At 51.6% G+C, this 18954-nt stretch overlaps 5 protein-coding genes across 5 annotated transcripts; 2 read left to right on the top strand and 3 right to left on the bottom strand.

Moving 5' to 3' along the window:
* Positions 1 to 160: 160 nt before the first annotated feature.
* On the top strand, positions 161 to 1967 carry SMAC4_13169 (uncharacterized protein). The gene is made up of 6 exons (XM_066091288.1): positions 161 to 403; positions 484 to 638; positions 724 to 765; positions 844 to 938; positions 1146 to 1591; positions 1671 to 1967. Exons 1-6 carry the CDS (start codon positions 206 to 208, stop codon positions 1908 to 1910), a joined length of 1176 nt encoding a protein of 391 aa, XP_065945941.1. The 5' UTR covers positions 161 to 205; the 3' UTR covers positions 1911 to 1967.
* Positions 1968 to 8774: 6807 nt separating this feature from the next.
* SMAC4_09081 (uncharacterized protein) lies at positions 8775 to 9585 on the bottom strand (the record flags this gene model as incomplete). Its single annotated transcript, XM_003343639.2, has 2 exons — positions 8775 to 9323; positions 9375 to 9585. The coding sequence occupies 2 exons, from the start codon at positions 9583 to 9585 to the stop codon at positions 8944 to 8946; spliced, it is 591 nt and encodes a 196-aa protein (XP_003343687.1). The 3' UTR covers positions 8775 to 8943.
* Positions 9586 to 11278: 1693 nt separating this feature from the next.
* Positions 11279 to 12242, top strand: SMAC4_09082 (uncharacterized protein). Its single transcript, XM_003343640.3, has 2 exons — positions 11279 to 11618; positions 11676 to 12242. Exons 1-2 carry the CDS (start codon positions 11357 to 11359, stop codon positions 12023 to 12025), a joined length of 612 nt encoding a protein of 203 aa, XP_003343688.2. The 5' UTR covers positions 11279 to 11356; the 3' UTR covers positions 12026 to 12242.
* A 64-nt stretch (positions 12243 to 12306) lies between these two features.
* Positions 12307 to 13676, bottom strand: SMAC4_09083 (uncharacterized protein). Its single transcript, XM_003343641.2, has 2 exons — positions 13025 to 13676; positions 12307 to 12962 (listed from the first exon to the last, which is right to left on the bottom strand). Exons 1-2 carry the CDS (start codon positions 13594 to 13596, stop codon positions 12476 to 12478), a joined length of 1059 nt encoding a protein of 352 aa, XP_003343689.1. The 5' UTR covers positions 13597 to 13676; the 3' UTR covers positions 12307 to 12475.
* A 3605-nt stretch (positions 13677 to 17281) lies between these two features.
* SMAC4_09084 (uncharacterized protein) lies at positions 17282 to 18220 on the bottom strand (the record flags this gene model as incomplete). The annotated part of the gene is made up of 1 exon (XM_003343642.1): positions 17282 to 18220. One exon carries the CDS (start codon positions 18218 to 18220, stop codon positions 17282 to 17284), a length of 939 nt encoding a protein of 312 aa, XP_003343690.1.
* Positions 18221 to 18954: the final 734 nt, after the last annotated feature.

Here is an 18954-nt window from a genome sequence, read left to right as displayed (position 1 = left end):
TTCCGGTGGTTTGGGCCAGTGAGAGTTCCGGGATCCTGCCACGCTAACAGACAAGCTAGGGTTGAACTGTCCGTCACGAGCCGACTGATCTGGCAGTTGTAGCTTTCCATAAAGCGGACGGCTTTGGCACCCGAATTGCAGGTTAACCGTTCGACCTTCCTGACCCATTCTCAACTTCCAGATTGAGGACATCGCGAATTCGACCATGAGTTCCCCACCGCAAAAGGCTCAGTCGCCAGCACCTGAGGCAGTTTCGCTAAAGAGAAAAGCCCAGTCACCCACGCCTGGTCCTGCATCTCCGGTCACGGCAAAATCCCCTACACCTGGTCCCGCGTCTCCTGGTCCCGCGTCTCCAGGTACTGCAGTGCCTGGCCTTCTGTCCGGAGCCCATTGGGCTGATGTGGTACGTATCTTGACCGGTTCAGGGGTCGATAGTCAAGTTGTTTCAACGTTTTCCTAACGCAATTGTCCTACGTCTTACAGGGACTTCCGGAGGAGGATCCAGAGAATGACTGGGACTCAACTCTGGGGAGCGATGTCGAGAGTTCTACTGCATCGATCAGTTCGAGCATCCTGAAGTATCGGATGATTAATGGCCGTACCTATCACAGTGACCGTGTGACAGACGGAGAGTATTGGTGAGTCTTGCTGAGAACATGTTGATGAAAACCAAGCTCCCGCCAGATGGAAATTTCATGGAGTTAATGCGCCTCTTTCATGCAGGGTTCCCAACGATGAGAAGGCAAATGAGACATTGGATATCTTGTGAGTCCACCATAATTCCCGCCATTATTAAACACCGCACATTGTATAGATGTACTCATGCTTCTGCTTCATCGTTAGCCATCACACGATCACTCTTCTCTTGGACGGCGAGCTTTACTCGGCTCCTATTACAGAAGACCCAAAGAACATCCTCGATATTGGCACAGGCACCGGTAAGTTCCCTTGATGTAGGCGGTGTTCGTTCCGGCAGTAATGCAGAGCGAAGTTCCCCTATCCCCGGCCTAAAGCTTTCATTTTCTGCCACCCCAAAGAGGCTTCTGTTACTGTACAGGCACCAATGCCAGAACAGATACGCTCATAGTTGCTATAATCTTCCAGCAATATTTTCTAGTGGGTGTATGATGCTAATTCGAGTATAGGATTGTGGGCCATTGACATGGCCGACAAGTTTCCCAATTGCAGTGTAACTGGTACAGACATTTCGCCTATTCAACCCAGCTGGGTGCCTCCTAACCTCCGCTTCGAAATCGATGACGCTTCTAAGGAATGGACCTATAAGGACAACCATTTTGATTTCGTCCATATTCGCTGGCTTACTGGTTCTGTTAAAGACTGGACTGCGGTGTATAAGGAGGCTTATCGGTGCCTGAAACCAGGTGGCTGGATTGAACACGTTGACTCTTCTGGCGACATTTTTTCCGAAGACAATTCCGTTACCGAGGACAGTGCCATGAGCCAGTGGGGTAAAATTTGGCAAGAAGCTGGAAGGCGTGGTGGAAACCCGGTCGACCTTATTCCAGCTAATTTGCAGGAAAACGGGATGAAGGAGGCTGGTTTCGTAAATATTACGAAGAAGGAGTTGCCCGTAAGTTATGCCAATCCCTGTTACGAGACTCTTCCAACCTGGGGCCGGAAACATGAAAGCTGACCAGTTATTCTTCCAGATCCCGGTCTCATCTTGGTCCAGTGACAAGAAGATGAAGGAAGTTGGTCTTTACTTCCACGCAACTTGGACGACAGATCTTGAGGGCTTGAGCCAGTTCATGTTCAGTAATGTAATGGGCTGGGGGAAGGAGGAGATTTCCACCTATATTGCTCATTTGAAGTCCGAACTGAAGGATCCGAGCAATCATGGGTATGTGGCCTTCCGCTCGGTGTACTCACAGAAGCCGTTGGATATTTAAGATTGAGGTGCTGTTGGATTCATGTCGGAGCAAGCTTCAACCCTTTTCCCTGTCATAGGCTAATATACGTGGTCTTGTTGAAACTCTTTTTTTTCTCTTCATCACTGAGATGTTGGAAGTCTGTCCCCTGGGCACTCCCTTCTAGGTATTTAGGCTGCCCTGGTTTCCATTTCTCTGTTACGAACTGATAACGCAAGGCACGGGCCGACCAAGCCACCGGTACATAACAGCCACGTAAAGGCTGGGCAGTTGTTGTTCTTGTTGTTGTTTTTAAAGTCTACTTTCGCCTCCCGTAGGGCATGAGACGTGCCGCACCGGTGAGTCTAGCATACAAATTTAAGAGCGATGCCCTAACTGTCCACCAAAACCATTAATCCGAGGGCAGATGTGACGAACGGCAGTCTGATCTGCCTAAATGAGATAGCTGAAGGTAGTAACTATCAGTGCTGTTCGGTGAAGTTAAAAGGTTCACAACAAATATGCTCGTAATACTGGTCTCGGTGATAATGATCTATTGACTACTGTCGAACTATCTGACAATCTGAGTTCTCCCGTAGTCCCTTTATACCTGCTCGCCCTCTGCGAGATATCTGTTTCCGGATGTCCACGTAGACGTGAACCCCATAGCGTGTGGTTTACAAGCTGGCTCGATTCGTGAGTCTGGCTCGACTGGTGAGCCTGGCTCAACTCCCCAGAGCCCTTGCCTGCCCAGAGCTCTTTTCCTGCCTCTGGTTACACTGCCTAGCTTACGCGTGGCTGTTGTGTACCGGTGGCTTGGTTGGCCCGTGCCCGTCATCATCAGCTCGTAACAGCAGACCGAGGCCTATTGCCAGTGTAAATCATGTGTTGCTCATAGCGTAAACGCGGCCCAACACTTCCAGTCTAATCGCCCAATGACCGAGCCGCCAGTGCATGGTGAGACCTGTATAACAAAGGAAAAAGCATAAGAAAGAGCAAAATCACTCCTCTCCGCTCTCGCTCTCGCTCTCCTCCTCCTGCAAGGCCTCCTCCCGTCTCCTTGCACGGTGAACTAGCCTGTCTAAGTCCACCGTAACCCTCTCAATGTCGTGGCCATGGCCAACCTCCACCCCTCTACTCCGTAAAAACCCTGTAAGGTTGTCAGCGGCGCCACCGCCGTCAGTGTGCTGTTGCCAGAGTGTCTGGCGCCATGCCTTTCTCGTGCAAGTCCATGAAAAGAAATGCGAGGTCTGAATCCTAGCGATGAAGCGCTGCCAGTAAATTCCAATAACACGGGAGAGATTCTCCCGCATAGCCGCTTCGCCTGTGACGGGGGAAACTGCATATGCCTTCCTGCAGAAAAAGGGATAGAAGGTATTCTTCCAGCTTCCACAGAAGCATGTCAGCAGGGCGTCCTCATGCTCGAAACGCTCGTGATAGTCCTTGAAATCACCATGGCCAGACTTGGCCGCGAGGAGGTGGTGTAAAGACCGTCTATCCAACTCTTTTAATTTGTCATTAGGCTTGATAGAAGCCCCCAGCCGGTAGTCTGCGTAAGACTCTGGATTGTTGTTACGATCCAATCAGAGAATCCTATGTAGGCTAGACTAGATGACCAATCAGGTAGGGCCCGAGACGAAGGATCGGGTCCACGGGTCCTGTCACAGGTTGGCATTGGCTATATAGTGTGCATTCCGAGTTTTGCCTTGCAAGCAGAACATCGTCCTACCTTTTGTAGGTTTGGCCGTCTGGGCATATGCACCCCAGCCTGTCATAGGTCCAGTATATTGGGTCCAGGAAGGCCGGTATAAAAGAAGGCCTCCCCAGGCCTCTTATTACCGGATCTTCAGCAAGTAATAGCTATCACAACCTACCAGTACCTTTCGGCTACTACTCTCTTCTTCTATTGTTCTATCTCAGCGATAATATTCTTGTGCTTGTAACGGTTCGTCACAGCTGCTTTCTTTAGCACTGCTGTCGTACTTCCTACTGCTTCCGCTCTGTTAACATGTGGCTAGTGCTGTGCCTTGTAACTGCCTTGTACTACCTTGTAGTATAGAAAGCTGATTGAACTATTCCTTCTACGGAATCAGTCCACTCAGCCTCCACAGAACGTACTAGAATACAGAGGTTTTGCTACTGTATTCTGGGATTCTCTAACTTGTTCAGCATTTCTTCTAGACTAATTTGTCATCATGGAATACATCAGAAGCTCATAGACTCAGCTTATTTCTTTCATGGTATAATGCTCCTATAAGCACTCCTGTCAACTTACAGAAGCTCCTACACTCTGGAAGGTTCTAGATACTTAAACGTTTGTGTATATAAAGACCTCTTCTCTCCTTTAGTTAGTCACTTCTTAAGCAAGCAAGCACAATCATAGCAATACAATATAGTTTACTCCTATAGTGCAGAGTTCATCATAATAGTTGTTTCTTATAGTGCAGAGTCTACTGTGCTCTTCTGTCTTGAGAGCAGAGTTCTCTCTAAGACCTCTTTTACAACATTCCTCTATTGTCTTTGCTACTACGCTGCTTCCTTCAGCACTGCTGTCGTACTTCCTGCCGCTCCCGCTCCGCTCTGCTACAAGTGCATAGTTCACTGTAGCATCTCTATACTGGTGCTATTATTATAGGCCAGTTAGGGCATTGCAGCAAACACGCTCCGCTCTGCTACAAGTGCATAGTTCACTATAGCATCTCTATACCAGTGCTATTATGTGACAAGGGCAGTGTTCTGGGCTTGGAACAGTAGTTCAATTCCGCTGATAAACTACTTTGGTCTCGAAGGCCTTGTTGAATCCTTTCAAGCCTTTCATCCAGGCTGGACTTCCTGGCCTTCTTATGCCAAAGCCTTCCTTCCTTCTAATAGGTACGTACATCTTCCTATCGGCCTAATGTGGCTGCAAAGCCACAATGCATCTATCTAGTGTGCACTATTGTGCTTACATGTGGGTCTTCCTAAATAGCTTCCTTCAGTGTTCTTCCTTCATGGCCTGGCTAGCGCGGCCTAGCGTGGAGGCAGTGCAGGCGGCAGTTGTGTCGTTGGCTGGAATACGCCGAAGGCGCTAAGGGTACTGAGGGGATTCCGGGTAAGTCGTGCCGTTGGAGGAACAGACTTCCCGAAGGTGAGTGTAGCCTAGTTGCTTGAGACATCCAGCCGTGTGGCAAGGCTTGGGGTTCAGCCGTGCGGCTCTTGGGGAGATTAGTGGTATTGTCGAATGTCCGTGTGACATATTATTATAGGCCAGTTAAGGCATTATATTACAAACTTAAGTGATACAAAGGACGACCAGACAATTGGGACCTGGCTGCCCCATCTCGGACAAACAACACAGCCTATCAGGGACGACATGGGATCTAATGGCACATGCAGACGCTCACAGGCGCAGTGGCTCACAGTGAGCAAGAGTTACCGCACGGAAGATGAAGAAGCTGCCTATTCGGCTTGGTTGAGGGAACACAGCTCGCTGGACGAGCCACAGCCCGTGAAAGAGGACGCTCTTGACAACCACAGCCAGGAATTGGGAAACGGTTCCGGGCCTTCAGGGAGGCCCGACAAAAACTAAGTCCCTGGATAAAGAGGATCATCCGACGAAGCAGCCGACGGAAAGACAAGATCCAGGACCCCGTAGCATTCACGGAGGTCGCAGCTGCGGAAGAAGGGAAAGATGACCAACGACTTAAGGTCGTAGCTCATTGGGGGAACTGCCAAGCTCTCACGCTGGTAGATTCCGGAGCTCAGTTGAACCTCATTTCACCCAAGTTCGTCAATTAACTGAGAATCCCTTGGAAACAAAAGAAGGTACCTTTTGTAGTAAAAAGACCTTTCGAGACACAGATCGTGAAAAGGGAAACGATACCATTCCCTATTACGGTAGAAAGCAAGACGGTCGAAATTAGCTTCGACGTCGTCGATATGGGGCCAATTAAGGATATGATCCTAGGGCACCCATGGCATGTTGCATACGACCCAGACATCAGTTGGAAGGATTGTGGCCACCTGCGTCCTCGGACGCACCCAACCACTGATGGGAGACCCGGAGCACGGAAGGAAGCAAGCCCCGATGGCGATGTTCCTACGGCCCCACCGCAAGCAGTACAAGAAGTTATGATTTGTACTATCGACAAAAGCGGCAAGGTTACGGAAGAAGGGTTAGTGACGTTGGTAGAGGTATCGACAGTCAACGCGCAGCACAAGTTTGACTATTACCAGAACCAACAGACGGAAAAGCCGAAGGCGACAATTCCGGAAGAATATCGCGGACATCCGGCTTTCGTCAGCAAGCACCTTGAAGGACTACCACCACGAGGACCGTGGGACCACGAGATCAAGTTCAAGGAAGGAGCTAAGCTCAAGTTCTTCAAAGTGTATCATACCAACGAGAAGCAGAACGAGGAGTTGAGGAAGTATTTGGACGAGAACTTGAAGAGAGGGCACATTCGGGAATCCACATCGTCAGCAGGGTACCCCATCCTCTTCGTGCCGAAGAAAGATGGAAAGCTACGACTTTGTGTTGATTACAGGCAACTGAATCAAGAGACCGTGAGAAACAGTTATCCCCTACCCTTGATTTCGCGCATTCGGAATCAACTAGGAGGAGCACGATACTTCACGCGCCTTGACTTACCAGTCGCCTACGCCCACATTCGCATCAAAGATGGCGACGAATGGGAGACAGCATTTCGCACGCCCTACGGACATTACGAGTACCTCGTTATGCACTTCGGGTTGACTAATGCACCTGCGACATTCCAATCTGTCATCGACCATGCGATTCGACCCTACCTCGACAAATTCGCCATTTGCTACCTGGATGATATTCTCATCTATTCCGAGACCCTCGAAGAGCACAAGGAACACGTGAGGAAGGTACTGGATGCACTACACCAGCACAACCTCTCGGTCAACATGGAAAAAAGTGAATTCCATGTGAAGAAAACCGTGTTTCTTGGGTATCTGATCTCAGAAAATGATGTCAGGATGGAACCAAGCAAGGTGGAAGCTGTACGGAACTGGCCTGTTCCCAGGAACGCAACCGATGTACACGGATTCCTAGGATTCACCAACTTCTACCGCATGTTTATACGCGACTACGGAAAGATTGCCAGGCCATTGTATGAGCTTACCAAGAAGGAAGCCATTTTCACATGGGAAAAGGAGGAACAGGAAGCTTTCCAAGCCATTTTCGACGCAGTCACCGCAGACCCTGTGTTGAAACTTCCTGATCCAAGCAAGCAATTTGAAGTTGAGACTGATGCGTCAGATTACGCTATCGGAGGACAATTGGGACAACGCGACGACCAAGGAAAACTACATCCGCTAGCGTTCTTTTCGAAGAAACTAGAGGGATCTCGTCGCAACTACCCAATTCACGACAAGGAGCTCTTGGCCATCATTGAGGCTTTCCAGGAGTGGAGACCATACCTCAGCGGTACCACCAAGGAAGTGCTAGTCTATACTGACCACAAGAACCTTAAGTATTTCACGACCACGAAGGTACTTAACGGACGACAGACGCGGTGGGCAGAGTTCCTATCAGAATTCAACTTCCAGATCAACTACAAGAAGGGATCGGAGAACGCTCGGGTTGATGCGCTCAGCCGACGGGCGGACCATGTGAAAGATGCAGCCGAAGCTTCTGCACCTTTGTTCCAGGAACAACCGGACGGATCACTCATACACCCGCTACAAGAATGGGTAGAGTGCTGCGCCGTCTATCGGGCTGAACTACAGGGCCCCAACTATCAAGCTACCACCGCCACTCCCGAAGAGCGACGGAGGTGGGAGGACAACCCGGAGGAAGGAGTCGCCCTTCAGAACGACAAGCTATGGTACCACGACAAGGCCTATGTATGGCCAGAGCAGCAAGATGCTCTCATCCAGGATATCCACGCATCCAAGATTGGAGGACACATGGGTATCACGAAAACCATAGCACGGATACGGCAACACGACGACTTTCCCAGGTTGAAAGATGCGGTGGCTCGAACATTGCAGGCCTGCGAGCGATGCAGCAGAACCAGGGTTGCAAGACACAAGCCATACGGACTTCTCGAACCTCTGGAAGTCGCGGAACGGCCGTGGAGCTCGGTAACGATGGACTTCACTACCAAGCTGCCGCTATTCACCGACACCGCCACAGGAGTTACGTACGACAGCATCCTAGTGATGGTGGATAGGCTGACCAAATGGAGTTATTTCCTACCATACAAGGAAACATGGTCAGCGGAACGGCTTGCGGACGTGATCTATCGAAACGTCACTTCGGTACACGGATGGCCGAAGGACTGGATCACGGACAGAGACACCAGGTTTGCATCCAAATTCTGGCAGGCATTGATGGCCAAGCTCAGTACCAAGAGTAAGATGTCAACGGCCTATCACCCCCAGACGGATGGACAAACCGAAAGGATAAACCAGATCGTGGAACAATATCTGAGGAATTATGTCAACTTTGAGCAAAGCGATTGGGTAGACCTACTACCAACGGCACAATTGGCATACAATACTGCACCTACAGAAACCACGAAGGTGACGCCTTTCTTCGCAAACTACGGATACGAGATGGAACAGAGGGAAGGACCCGATTCAAATGTTCCCAGAGCCTCAGTTAAAGCCCAGAGACTGCACATGCTTCACGATAAACTCAAGAACGAGTTGGAATTCGTGCGCCAGAAGATGGGTCGATACTACAATCAGAAAAGGCTCGAGGGACCTCGCTTTAAGGAGGGGGATAAAGTTCTTTTATCCACCAGGAACCTTAGGACAAAGCGACCCAGCAAGAAGCTCGACGACCGACGAGTGGGACCTTTCAAGATCAAGAAGAAGATCTCGGACGTAGTATTTCAATTGGACATTCCCGACACTATGAAACTAAGATCACACTCATTCCACGTATCGCTGCTAGAACTGGCACCAAAGAACGCTAGGATCAACACTAGTGTTAGCATCGAGGACGAGGAAGAAGAATGGGATGTGGAGCAAATCTTAGATTCAAAGATCGAGGAAGGGAAGCTGGAGTACTTCATCAAATGGGAAGGGTTTGGGCCCGAAGACAACACTTGGGAACCCGTCAAGAATTTGAGTTGCCCTGAGAAGTTGGAGGAATTCCACCGGAGGAACCCGGATCGCCCAGGGGCGCAGGACTACCTAGCCAAGCAGCAGGGTAATCGGACACGTCGAGGGACGACCAATCGAATGAAGACACGGAGGCATTAGGCACGCCAGCCGCTTGCCCTTGGGACAGCGTCTGGGCTTGCTCCTCTGCCCGCTCCTCTGCCTCCAACGCTTCCAACTCCGCCATACTACGCTCCGTGAGCTCCCGACTTTTTGCAGACAGACGTTCTTGTTCCTGCTCCAACTGAGCCAACTTCTTCGCCAACTCTTGAATGTTCTTCAGGACCTCCGCCTTGGTTTGAACCACTCGAGCCCTCTCCTCCAGAACCACGGTCACTACAGAGGAAGATCAGCCCAGGAATGAACAACCAGAAGGCAAGCACCAACGCTCGGTATCAGTATCCATGCTTACGCAGGGGCGACTGTAACGAACGTACTCGCCACACTTTCCAGCGTCAGGAAGGCGCTTGCACGTCAAAGAACGCTGATGCCAGCGTCGACAGGGATCGCCGGGAGACCCGAATTGTTCGATACGGATCAGTAAGGACTGCCGCTTCGCAGTCGCTTTGGAAGGATTCTTCTCGATACGGAACGACATGGTGAGAAGTGGGAAAACAAGTGACAAACAGGACTTACTGTATCTGGGGAAGTAGCGATGGGCATGTAAAGCATAAGAATGGAAGGAAACCAGAAGCTAATCAGCCAAGCCGTCGAGGACGTCGGCTAGGGAGGGGAAGCATCGTGTTACGAGCTGATAATGACGGGCACGGGCCAACCAAGCCACCGGTACACAACAGCCACGCGTAAGCTAGGCAGTGTAACCAGAGGCAGAAAAAGAGCTCTGGGCAGGCAAGGGCTCTGGGAAGTCGAGCCAGGCTCACCAGTCGAGCCAGACTCACGAATCGAGCCAGCTTGTAAACCACACGCTATGGGGTTCACGTCTATGGGGTTCACGTCTACGTGGACATCCGGAAACAGATATCTCGCAGAGGGCGAGCAGGTATAAAGGGACTACGGGAGAACTCAGATTGTCAGATAGTTCGACAGTAGTCAATAGATCATTATCACCGAGACCAGTATTACGAGCATACTTGTTGTGAACCTTTTAACTTCACCGAACAGCACTGATAGTTACTACCTTCAGTTATCTCATTTAGGCAGATCAGACTGCCGTTCGTCACATCAGATTGTCAGATAGTTTAACAGTAGTCCATATATACAATGGATCATTATCACCGAGACCAGTATTACGAACATACTTGTTATGAACCTTTTGGCTTTACCGAACAGCACTCATAGTCTTTATCTTTAACTATCACATTTAGGCAGATCATGTCATGGGGCTGGCGCCTAGGGGTGTTTGCCTGGCTTGAACTCTATGAAAGCCAGGCCTGCCCTCCGACTGGGTGCACTCCTGGGGTATGCCGCACGAACCACATTTTCGACCTTGGCGTTTCTAGCACCTTCGATATACGCACCTCTCTTGTGTATTTAGCTGTAAGCTCCATGCCATACTGGCACAGACTTCTCTTTTCCTCTTTATCGAATATTATCACTTTCACCATGGCCTACCTGTGTGTATACCTCGTAAAACCCTTACAGATCAGACTACTGTTTGTCACCCGTCACAGCAAATAAGCTAGTAATAATATTAATAACTAATCTTATTTTAATAGAAAAAGAACTTATTTATTCTAATTGAAGTAGAATTCATATAAATTCATATATTATTCTGCAGCTAGCGACTAAAACGCGCAAAACCGGTCAGACCTCGTACCGCAGAAGGGGGCTGGTGGGGCTGGGAGGTATGGGTCTGAGACTGAGACTAAGCGTCGCTGCTTGTTGAAATTATCGCAAATCTCGAAATTTGGGCCGCCGTAGCATTGGAAATGCCGTGCATATGCGGGCCCACTTGGTTCGCCAGGTGGTGGACCTTTGTCAGCTTCCACAAAGCTTCTCCGCGCACGATCGCTGGACCCCTGGTTGTAGATTGGAACTCCCAACGTCAATGACACCGATGCGGTGGTAAACCACAGCGGTTCCGGTCTTTTGCTTTTACCATCGGCAATATCATCACTTGCCACATCATGTCTCAATTTCATTTTCGATCTCTGTCCAATGCTTCCTGTGCCGCGCTCAACCGGCGTGACATCCCTAAAAAGAGCGCATGTAAAATTTGCCAAAGACGCCATCGCCATTCCGCCTTTCGTCATCTCCCTCGGTCCACTTTGCTCCCCACCACAGGTTCCCGAACTCCTATCGCCACGCGGCCACACTATTGTTGACTCAGCCCTACGAAGCTTCATAAAGCTCGCGACCTCCCATCCATCAGCTTCGCGATCCTGAGTTCATTGACAACATCACAGCACATGTCTTCGCTTCTCGGTCGCATCTTCCGTTCCCTCAACACGCAAACCTCCAGAATGACCACCACCATGTTCTCTTCCAGCCCCGTCCACGTCCCCGAGGGCGCCGAGCAGGCCACCGTCGCCGCCGGCTGCTTTTGGGGCGTTGAGCACCTCTACCGCAAGCACTTTGCCGACAAGGGTCTCTACGATGCGCGCGTCGGCTACATTGGCGGTGACTCGTCCAACCCTTCCTACAAGCAAGTTTGCTCGGGCAACACTGGTCGTAAGTCTTGCAACTTTGCGATGTCTCGAACGGTGTCGCTAACATTGAAGCTCACAGATGCGGAAGCTACCCTCCTGATCTACGATCCGACCCGCCTCTCCTACTCCCAAATCCTCGAGTTCTTCTACAAGATGCACGACCCCACGACGCCAAACCAGCAGGGCCCCGATCGCGGCACGCAATACCGCAGCGGCATCTTCTACCACAACGATGAGCAGAAAAGGCTTGCAGAAGAAATCACCAAGAAGGCGAACGAGCAGTGGTGGGGTGGCAAGATCATCACAGAGATCCTTCCGGCCAAGGAGTGGTGGGATGCCGAGCAGTACCACCAGCTGTACTTGGTGAACAACCCCGATGGCTATGAGTGCCCAAGCCATTTTTTGCGCAAGTTCCCTGAGCTCAAGTAGGCGCATGGCTTTTTTGAACACTTGCCGCGCCGACGCGCATACAACCAAGTCTTGGGTAGCAGAATGCGCCAAGCGCAACCTGGGGATGACATTCGGGCAGGATCCGGATGACAGATGATGAGGAGGTAATTCAACACAAAGCGGGACCCCGGACAACATACACGGCATGGACGGATTTAACATACTAGCGACAACATTGCATCAGGCGGCGTTTGGGACGGAAGACAGATTTTGGGTTTTGTCGTTTTTTTTATTGAGAGTTTTCTTGGGACATGTAGATATACATGTACAATACAAACAACTGCTTGAACTGAATCAGACCAGCAGCTTCTTCCTGCGTGACTCCTCCGTCAACAAACACTGAGCAGAGTGCTAACCAAAAACTTCAAAGCAAACGATCTGGTATCTTGTTCAACGCTTTCTTTGTTCAACTCATCCTACGCACACCCCTTACTTCCTGCGGTTCTGCTGCATCATGAGGATCTGGACCATGCGAACAAAGATGTTCAGGAAGTCGAGCTCAAGCGAAATGGACTCGTTGACGGGATCCTCCTTGATGACACCAGCCTGAGCGAGACGAGCGTGGTAGAGAACCTTCTGGACATCATAGAGGGTGAAGCCACCGAAAACGGCAAGGCCACCATAGAGCCAGAGGCTCTCAGTGAAGGCGAGGGTGCGGACGGCGGTGGCGGGGAGGACGAGAGGAGCGAAACCAGAGACGGCGACAATGGCAGCACCAGCGAGGAGAGGACCACCGATGTAGAGGTACTTCTCCTGCTTGGCAGTGGCACCGATGAAGGAGATGGAGCCCATCATGGCGAGAGTGTAGAGACCGGCGCGAGCGAGGAGAGCGGGAGGAGCCATAGCGAGGAGAGGAGCGACAAAGGCGGCCTGGGTGGCGTTGAAGAGGGTCCAGCAGGCATACTTGGGAATGTAGCTGTGAAGAAGGGGTTAGCGAATGCGACAACACAAGACAGGAAGAAACACAAGAGGACGTACTTGTCAGCGTCAATGGCGCGAGTAGCAAGCATGGAACCGAAAGAGAGAGCGAGACCACCGATAGCGACAACCCAAGGGTTGGTAGCCATGAGACGATAGGTGAAACCAGTCTGGAGCATCTGGTAGGCCGACAGACCGATGATGCCGATGCCGAGTCCAGTGTGCATGAAGGTCCTGTTGAGGTACGAACTCTCGAAAGCGGGCATGCCGCCGTCCGCGCGAGTCTCCCGGTTGAACATGAACTGCAGAGTAACCCAGGTGCCACCGACCATGGCGCCGCCGACGAGGAGCTTGCGCATCAACAGGCCATTGTCCTGCTGGGGCTGGGAGTGAGACTGGTACTGGTAACCGCGGCGGGCGCCCTGGAGACGAGCGAGGAGGCCGTTGGCAGCGGGCTTCTGGGCGATGAGCGAGGGAGCGGTCGTCCTCGAGGTGAAGAAATTGGTGGTCTGGGGCGCAGACTTGTGGAAAGCCCGGATGGCGGCGGCAGGACCGCTCGAGGCCTTTGCGAACTCGGGAATCCGCGAAGCCAGGCGCGCAGGCCCAGCGCGGATGGTGAGGGTAAACGACATTATCGTGGGTGCGACGCGATGCTGGAGAAAGGTGGCCGTCGATGTCGAGATGTAGATGAAGGTGTTGTTGTAGGTGCTTCGGTGGTTGGAAACGGAACCGATGCCAATCTATATCGGCGCCAAAGAAAGGCAAAAGATGAATGACGTTTCCAGTGCAGTGGGAGAGCTGGTCCAGTGCTCGTGCTTAGGTAATGTGCGTCACAGTGGTCAGTGCTGAAGGAGAAGCTTCGAGCAGCCCCGCGCGTTCACTCCGCATCGGAGTTAGGACCCATGGTCGGCTTTTAGGTACCCTAACCCTGATCGAAGGAACCGGCATCTGTACTTGCCTTCAAATGATCTTAACTGATTTTTGTTGTTGTTGTTGTTATTTGTAACGTCTACTTCCGCCTCCCGTAGGGCATGAGACGTGCCGCACCGGTGAGTCTAGCATACAAAATGAAGAGCAGTACCCTAATTGTCCACCAAAACCATTAATCCGAGGGCAAACCGAGGCCTACTGCCAATGTAAATCATGTGTTGCCCATAGCGTAAACGTGGCCCAACACTTATAATCGAATCGCCTAGTGGGCGAGCCGCCAGTATATGACGGAACCTGTAGCACAAAGAAAAAGATAAAAGAAATGACAAAATCACTCCTCCCCACTCTCACTCCCGCTCTCCTCCTCCCGCAAGGCCTCCTCCCGTCTCCTTGCACGGTGAACCAGCCTGTCCAAGTCCACCGTAACCCTCTCAATATCGTGGCCATGGCCAACCTCCACCCCTCTACTCCGTAAAAACCCCGTAAGGTTGTCAGCAGAGCCACCGCCGTCAGTGTGCTGTTGCCAGAGTGTCTGGCGCCATGCCTTTCTCGTACAAGTCCATGAAAAGAAGTGCGAGGTCTGGATTCTAGCGATGAAGCGCTGCCAGTATATTCCAATAGCAAGGGAGAGATTCTCCCGCGTAGCCGCTTCGCCCGTGACGGGGGAAACTGCATATGCCTTTCTGCAGAAAAAGGGATGGAAGGGATTCTTCCAGCTTCCACAGAAGCATGTCAGCAGGGCGTCCTCGTGCTCGAAGCGCTCGTGGTAGTCCTTGAAATCCCCGTGGCCAGACCTGGCCGCGAGGAGGTGGTGTAAAGAGCGTCTGTCCAGCTCTTTTAGTTCGTCGTTAGGCTTGATAGAGACCCCCAACCGGTAGTCTGCATATGACTCTGGCTTGTTCGCGGCCCACCATGCCTTGAAATCCGTACGCGCCTCCCTCTTAGCAAGCCGCCTTGAGTGCGCAAGGGTAGCCAAGCCTTCATTGACTACCTCTCCTCCTTCGGCGCCCGCCTTAGCGAGCTCGTCAGCAATCTCGTTGCCCGTGATGCCCTTGTGGCCGGGAACCCAGCGGACGTCCACTAGACTGGGGCCATAGCCCTATGATCTTAACTGACAAGTGACAGCGTCCTGACATCGTCAAGGTCGCAGTTCTTCCTCACAATATTCCTCGAAACACCCGACGTAGCCGCGCGCCATGATCTGATCTGATTTCTGATAGACGTCCTGGTATGGGTGTTCGACGAGAAACGGATACCCAGCACATGGTACTTGGCCTTCACAATGATACCGAAAGCCATGGATGCGTGTCGATGCAACAAGAGCAAGACGCAAGAGATGCTTGCTTGATGCCAGACAAACATGATGCACTAGATGGAAATATTTTCGGCCGGCGGGCGGTGCTCGCACCTCCGAAATTTCTGGCTGCTATCCCCCATTTCCTCGCTTCCTCCAGTTGTGATGACAATCTCATCTTCAATTCTTCCCAGCCAGGTGTGGAAGAACCGAAGAAGCCATGGACTACATCACTGATCCCCTGCTCCTCCTCCTCGTTATTCCCCACGCTCTCTGGATAGGGGGGTTCTACCATTACCATATGTATCGCCATGCGAATGTGAAACCCTTAACATTACCCTCTCCTCCGCCTGTCGTGCCGAAACAAGACGACACCTATGATGCGTTTGCTAGGCTCATCTTCTCCCCCATAGGATGGAGGTGGGCAGAGGCAGCTGAACGGGCGAGACTTGGGTTCATTAACAAGCTGACGGCCACTTGCTTGTAAGCACTTCACTGCTAGAGGATATGATGGCATTGACAACTAACTCGGCTTCCAGTGTCTGCGGCATATTGTATCTTTCATTCTCAACACGAGGCGCGGAGCTTTAGACTACCTCTACATCATTACATGCCCTTGGTACAAGCGACACAATCTAGCCGACTCAGATCCACACAAACGAGCCTGGCAACGATGCTTGCCCTGGAGACGGCTTACGATGGAATCCCAATGGGATCAATGAGCGTGCCGGGTGTTTCTTGTGTTGATGCTTCAAGACACCACGAACGACTACTAGGGAACACCTCCCGGCCCAGCTCCTGCCGTAATCGCCGTGTTGACCCGTGTCATTAGAACCATCCTCTGCAGAATAGTCGCCAGCTTCATTGCGAGTCTTCGCTTTCCTTTCCCTTGTCTACTCATCCCCGTCCACAAAACCGCAACCAGCCCTACCACCGTCACCACCTCCATCACCATCACGATCAGCAACCCTGCAAGGTCCACCTGCCACGTCGTGCTTCCATAGTTACTCGCGCTCACTTGCAGCGTACCAAGGAAGAGAGCCCAAAATTCCGAAGCAGCGGTCCCGAAGGACAAGCATACCAATATGTGGCGACCGGACTTCCATGCGGTGTAGATAATAAAGAGGGGAGGGATTGTGTTGTATTCTTCCAGGTCTCGGTGTGTGGAAGTCGATGCACCGGACACTGTGTTTGTCCCTGGATTTGAAGTTCCCGGAGCTGGAGCAGACGGTGTAGGTGTATGGCTTCTTGGAAGAAATGGGCACACGGCACGGAGATCGCGGTCAACGCATTCGTAGATAGACTTGGGTTCGGGTTAGCAGCTACAATTTGAATGGGGTTGAAGTCCAAAGTCAGACTTGCCTTGACTAGCACACCGATTACGAGATACAGATCGGACGGTAAAGGAATAGAATTATCCTGACTCTTGATCGCCTTGAGATGGTTGTGCAATATCCAAGCCGTTCCGCCCAGGATGGTGAGGACTGTCGCAAGGAGACCTATGACCGGAAGTCGGTTCAACGTGAATGGTTGTTGCTGAACGATCAACCCGGTCCGGTCCAGGAAGTCCTGTAACATTGCCCACCACGAGGTCAACTCCCGTATTAGAGGCCTCAGAGGCTTCGGACGCTTGGAGGGTGCCTGAGGGGGCTTGTGTGAGCATTCGAACCTTAGGCGCAAAACACCGTTTCGTTCTTCCGTCCAGCACCGGTGATTCCTTGCCCACTCATCCAGATTATCAGGATCATTGACAAAGTCTTGAAGCCCGCCTGGGGGAGTGAGCTGACACCTTGGCTTTGTACCGTCCGAAAAAGACGTCGCGCCCATCAGCTTGTCTCCCTCCGTCAACTCCCTCAGCCACTTCATTCCCCTCGGGTCCTTATACAATCCCGACGTCTATGGACGCTGAATATCGGCCGGTGACTCGTCCGTATACTCCTTTGCTCTGCAACAGTTAGTCCAAGGCTTGAAAAAAGGGAACGGCGTGTAAAACCTACGTATTACCAGCAACCCTCTTCAGACTTGTCCGCAGACGATAGGCAGCAAACCGCGGGTTGTACCTGGACCAGGGCGTTACCGCAGGATATCCCTGGCTACCACTCAAATACTGCCAATGTTCTACCCACCCATCCCACCATCCGTTCGCTACAGTGGTCAGGTCCACTACAGCCAAAGTTCGACCCGAATTGCCGCTCGCCGCCGCTGGACATCATGAACCGTTCATGTGCGACCTGGCAGGTGGCTCCGAACCGTCCTAGTGGTCCGTTGTAGAATTCCACCCAGACAAACTGCGGTATCGACAGCACCCAGAGATTGTCACTGCCGTTTCCATCCGGACCAACCATGCCTCCCCATACGTAGATGGCATGCACTGTCTCATCATACGATGGCACAGTCACGATACAAAAGTCTGCACGTCCTTCAGGCCACCACCACCCTTTTGTCGTGGGATCTCCTTTTCCCGTAGTTGTCTCCTGCGAGTAGATTCTCTCAGAGGCCAGATCGAAGACCGTGACCTGACTGAGTGGGTGGTAGCCGGGGACCGGATGGCAGTCCTCGCTCGTACAAAGAGATCCGCCCATGGCGATCAACACTCCCTTCTTCCCGTATGGGAGGTAGACTAGGCCGCCACTGGTCCTTTGATTTCCGAACCCGCCTGGAGCATCGTAGTAGGAGAAGTTGTAAGTTTCCATGTCGAACTCGATGAGTTGTTGTTGGTAGGTTCGGTTGCGCATCTCGTAAGTGGTGGAGTTGTCGGCCCAGCCGCCCATCCAGTATGTTTTTCTCGTCTCTGGAACGCTCACGCTCGCGCCGCATGCCAGACGCAAGGGCGGAGAATTCTGGACGACGTTCTCCCACGATTGAGTGCTTTCAATGCATGACCATACTGTTTCTACGGTTGATGGAGCACCGGCGGAGGAGTTGAAGTACTGGCCGCCGAACAGAAAAAGGCGGTCTATGTTGTCACTCCATAAGGCGCCCATGGCGACTTGCGGAACCTCGTCGGGTACGTCGAGGGTGTGGAGGGTCATGTTTTCGTCAGATTGATTGACATATCGTAAGCCAGGGTCTGTTATGCACAGGACGATGTTAGTTTTCTCGCGATTGTGGATGGGGGCATGACAAGCAATTACATGGAAGCCATGTCGGCGAACCCCCGGTGCAGTTATACAAAGCTCGTCCGCCGTAGAGACATAACCTATTATTCAAGACTGCGCCTACGCATTTTAGTTAGCAAAAATCCATGGTTTGTTCCTCCAGGCAACAGAGGCTCACTTTGCTCAAACACGCTCTTTATCAAACCATTGCGAGAGCAGTTCTGGGCTCTGGTAAGGCACAACAGGAAGAGTTGACCGAAAAACAACCGCATCGAAGTTGGAAGCACCATGTTCACGAAACTTCGCCTGAGCCTATGTCAAGCTTACGTCTAGCAAGTCCACGGTCTCGGTATGGAGAGGCATCTTATACATGAGGGAGCTTGTGCACAGCCGTCCAGATTCTGCCTACCTGAGACGAACCGTTACAAGCACAGGAGTATTATCGCTGGGATAGAACAATAGAGTAACGGAGTAGTAGCCGAAAGGTACTGGTAGATTGTGATAGCTATTGCTTGCTGAGGAGCCCTATACAAGAGGTCTGGGAGACTTCTTTATATAAGGGTCCTCTATGGTGCGCCGCTGCGCCGCTGCCGCGGCGCCGGTACTGCGGCGCCCTCCTTATTGGTCTATGTAGCTAATTACATAAGTGATCCCTTATTGGATCGTAA

This window comes from Sordaria macrospora, chromosome 1 (assembly GCF_033870435.1).
Source record: "Sordaria macrospora chromosome 1, complete sequence".
In the NCBI taxonomy this organism is placed as follows: domain Eukaryota; kingdom Fungi; phylum Ascomycota; class Sordariomycetes; order Sordariales; family Sordariaceae; genus Sordaria; species Sordaria macrospora.
The sequence above is the reverse complement of the archived record's forward strand: the minus strand, read 5'-3'. Positions and strand labels throughout refer to the sequence as shown.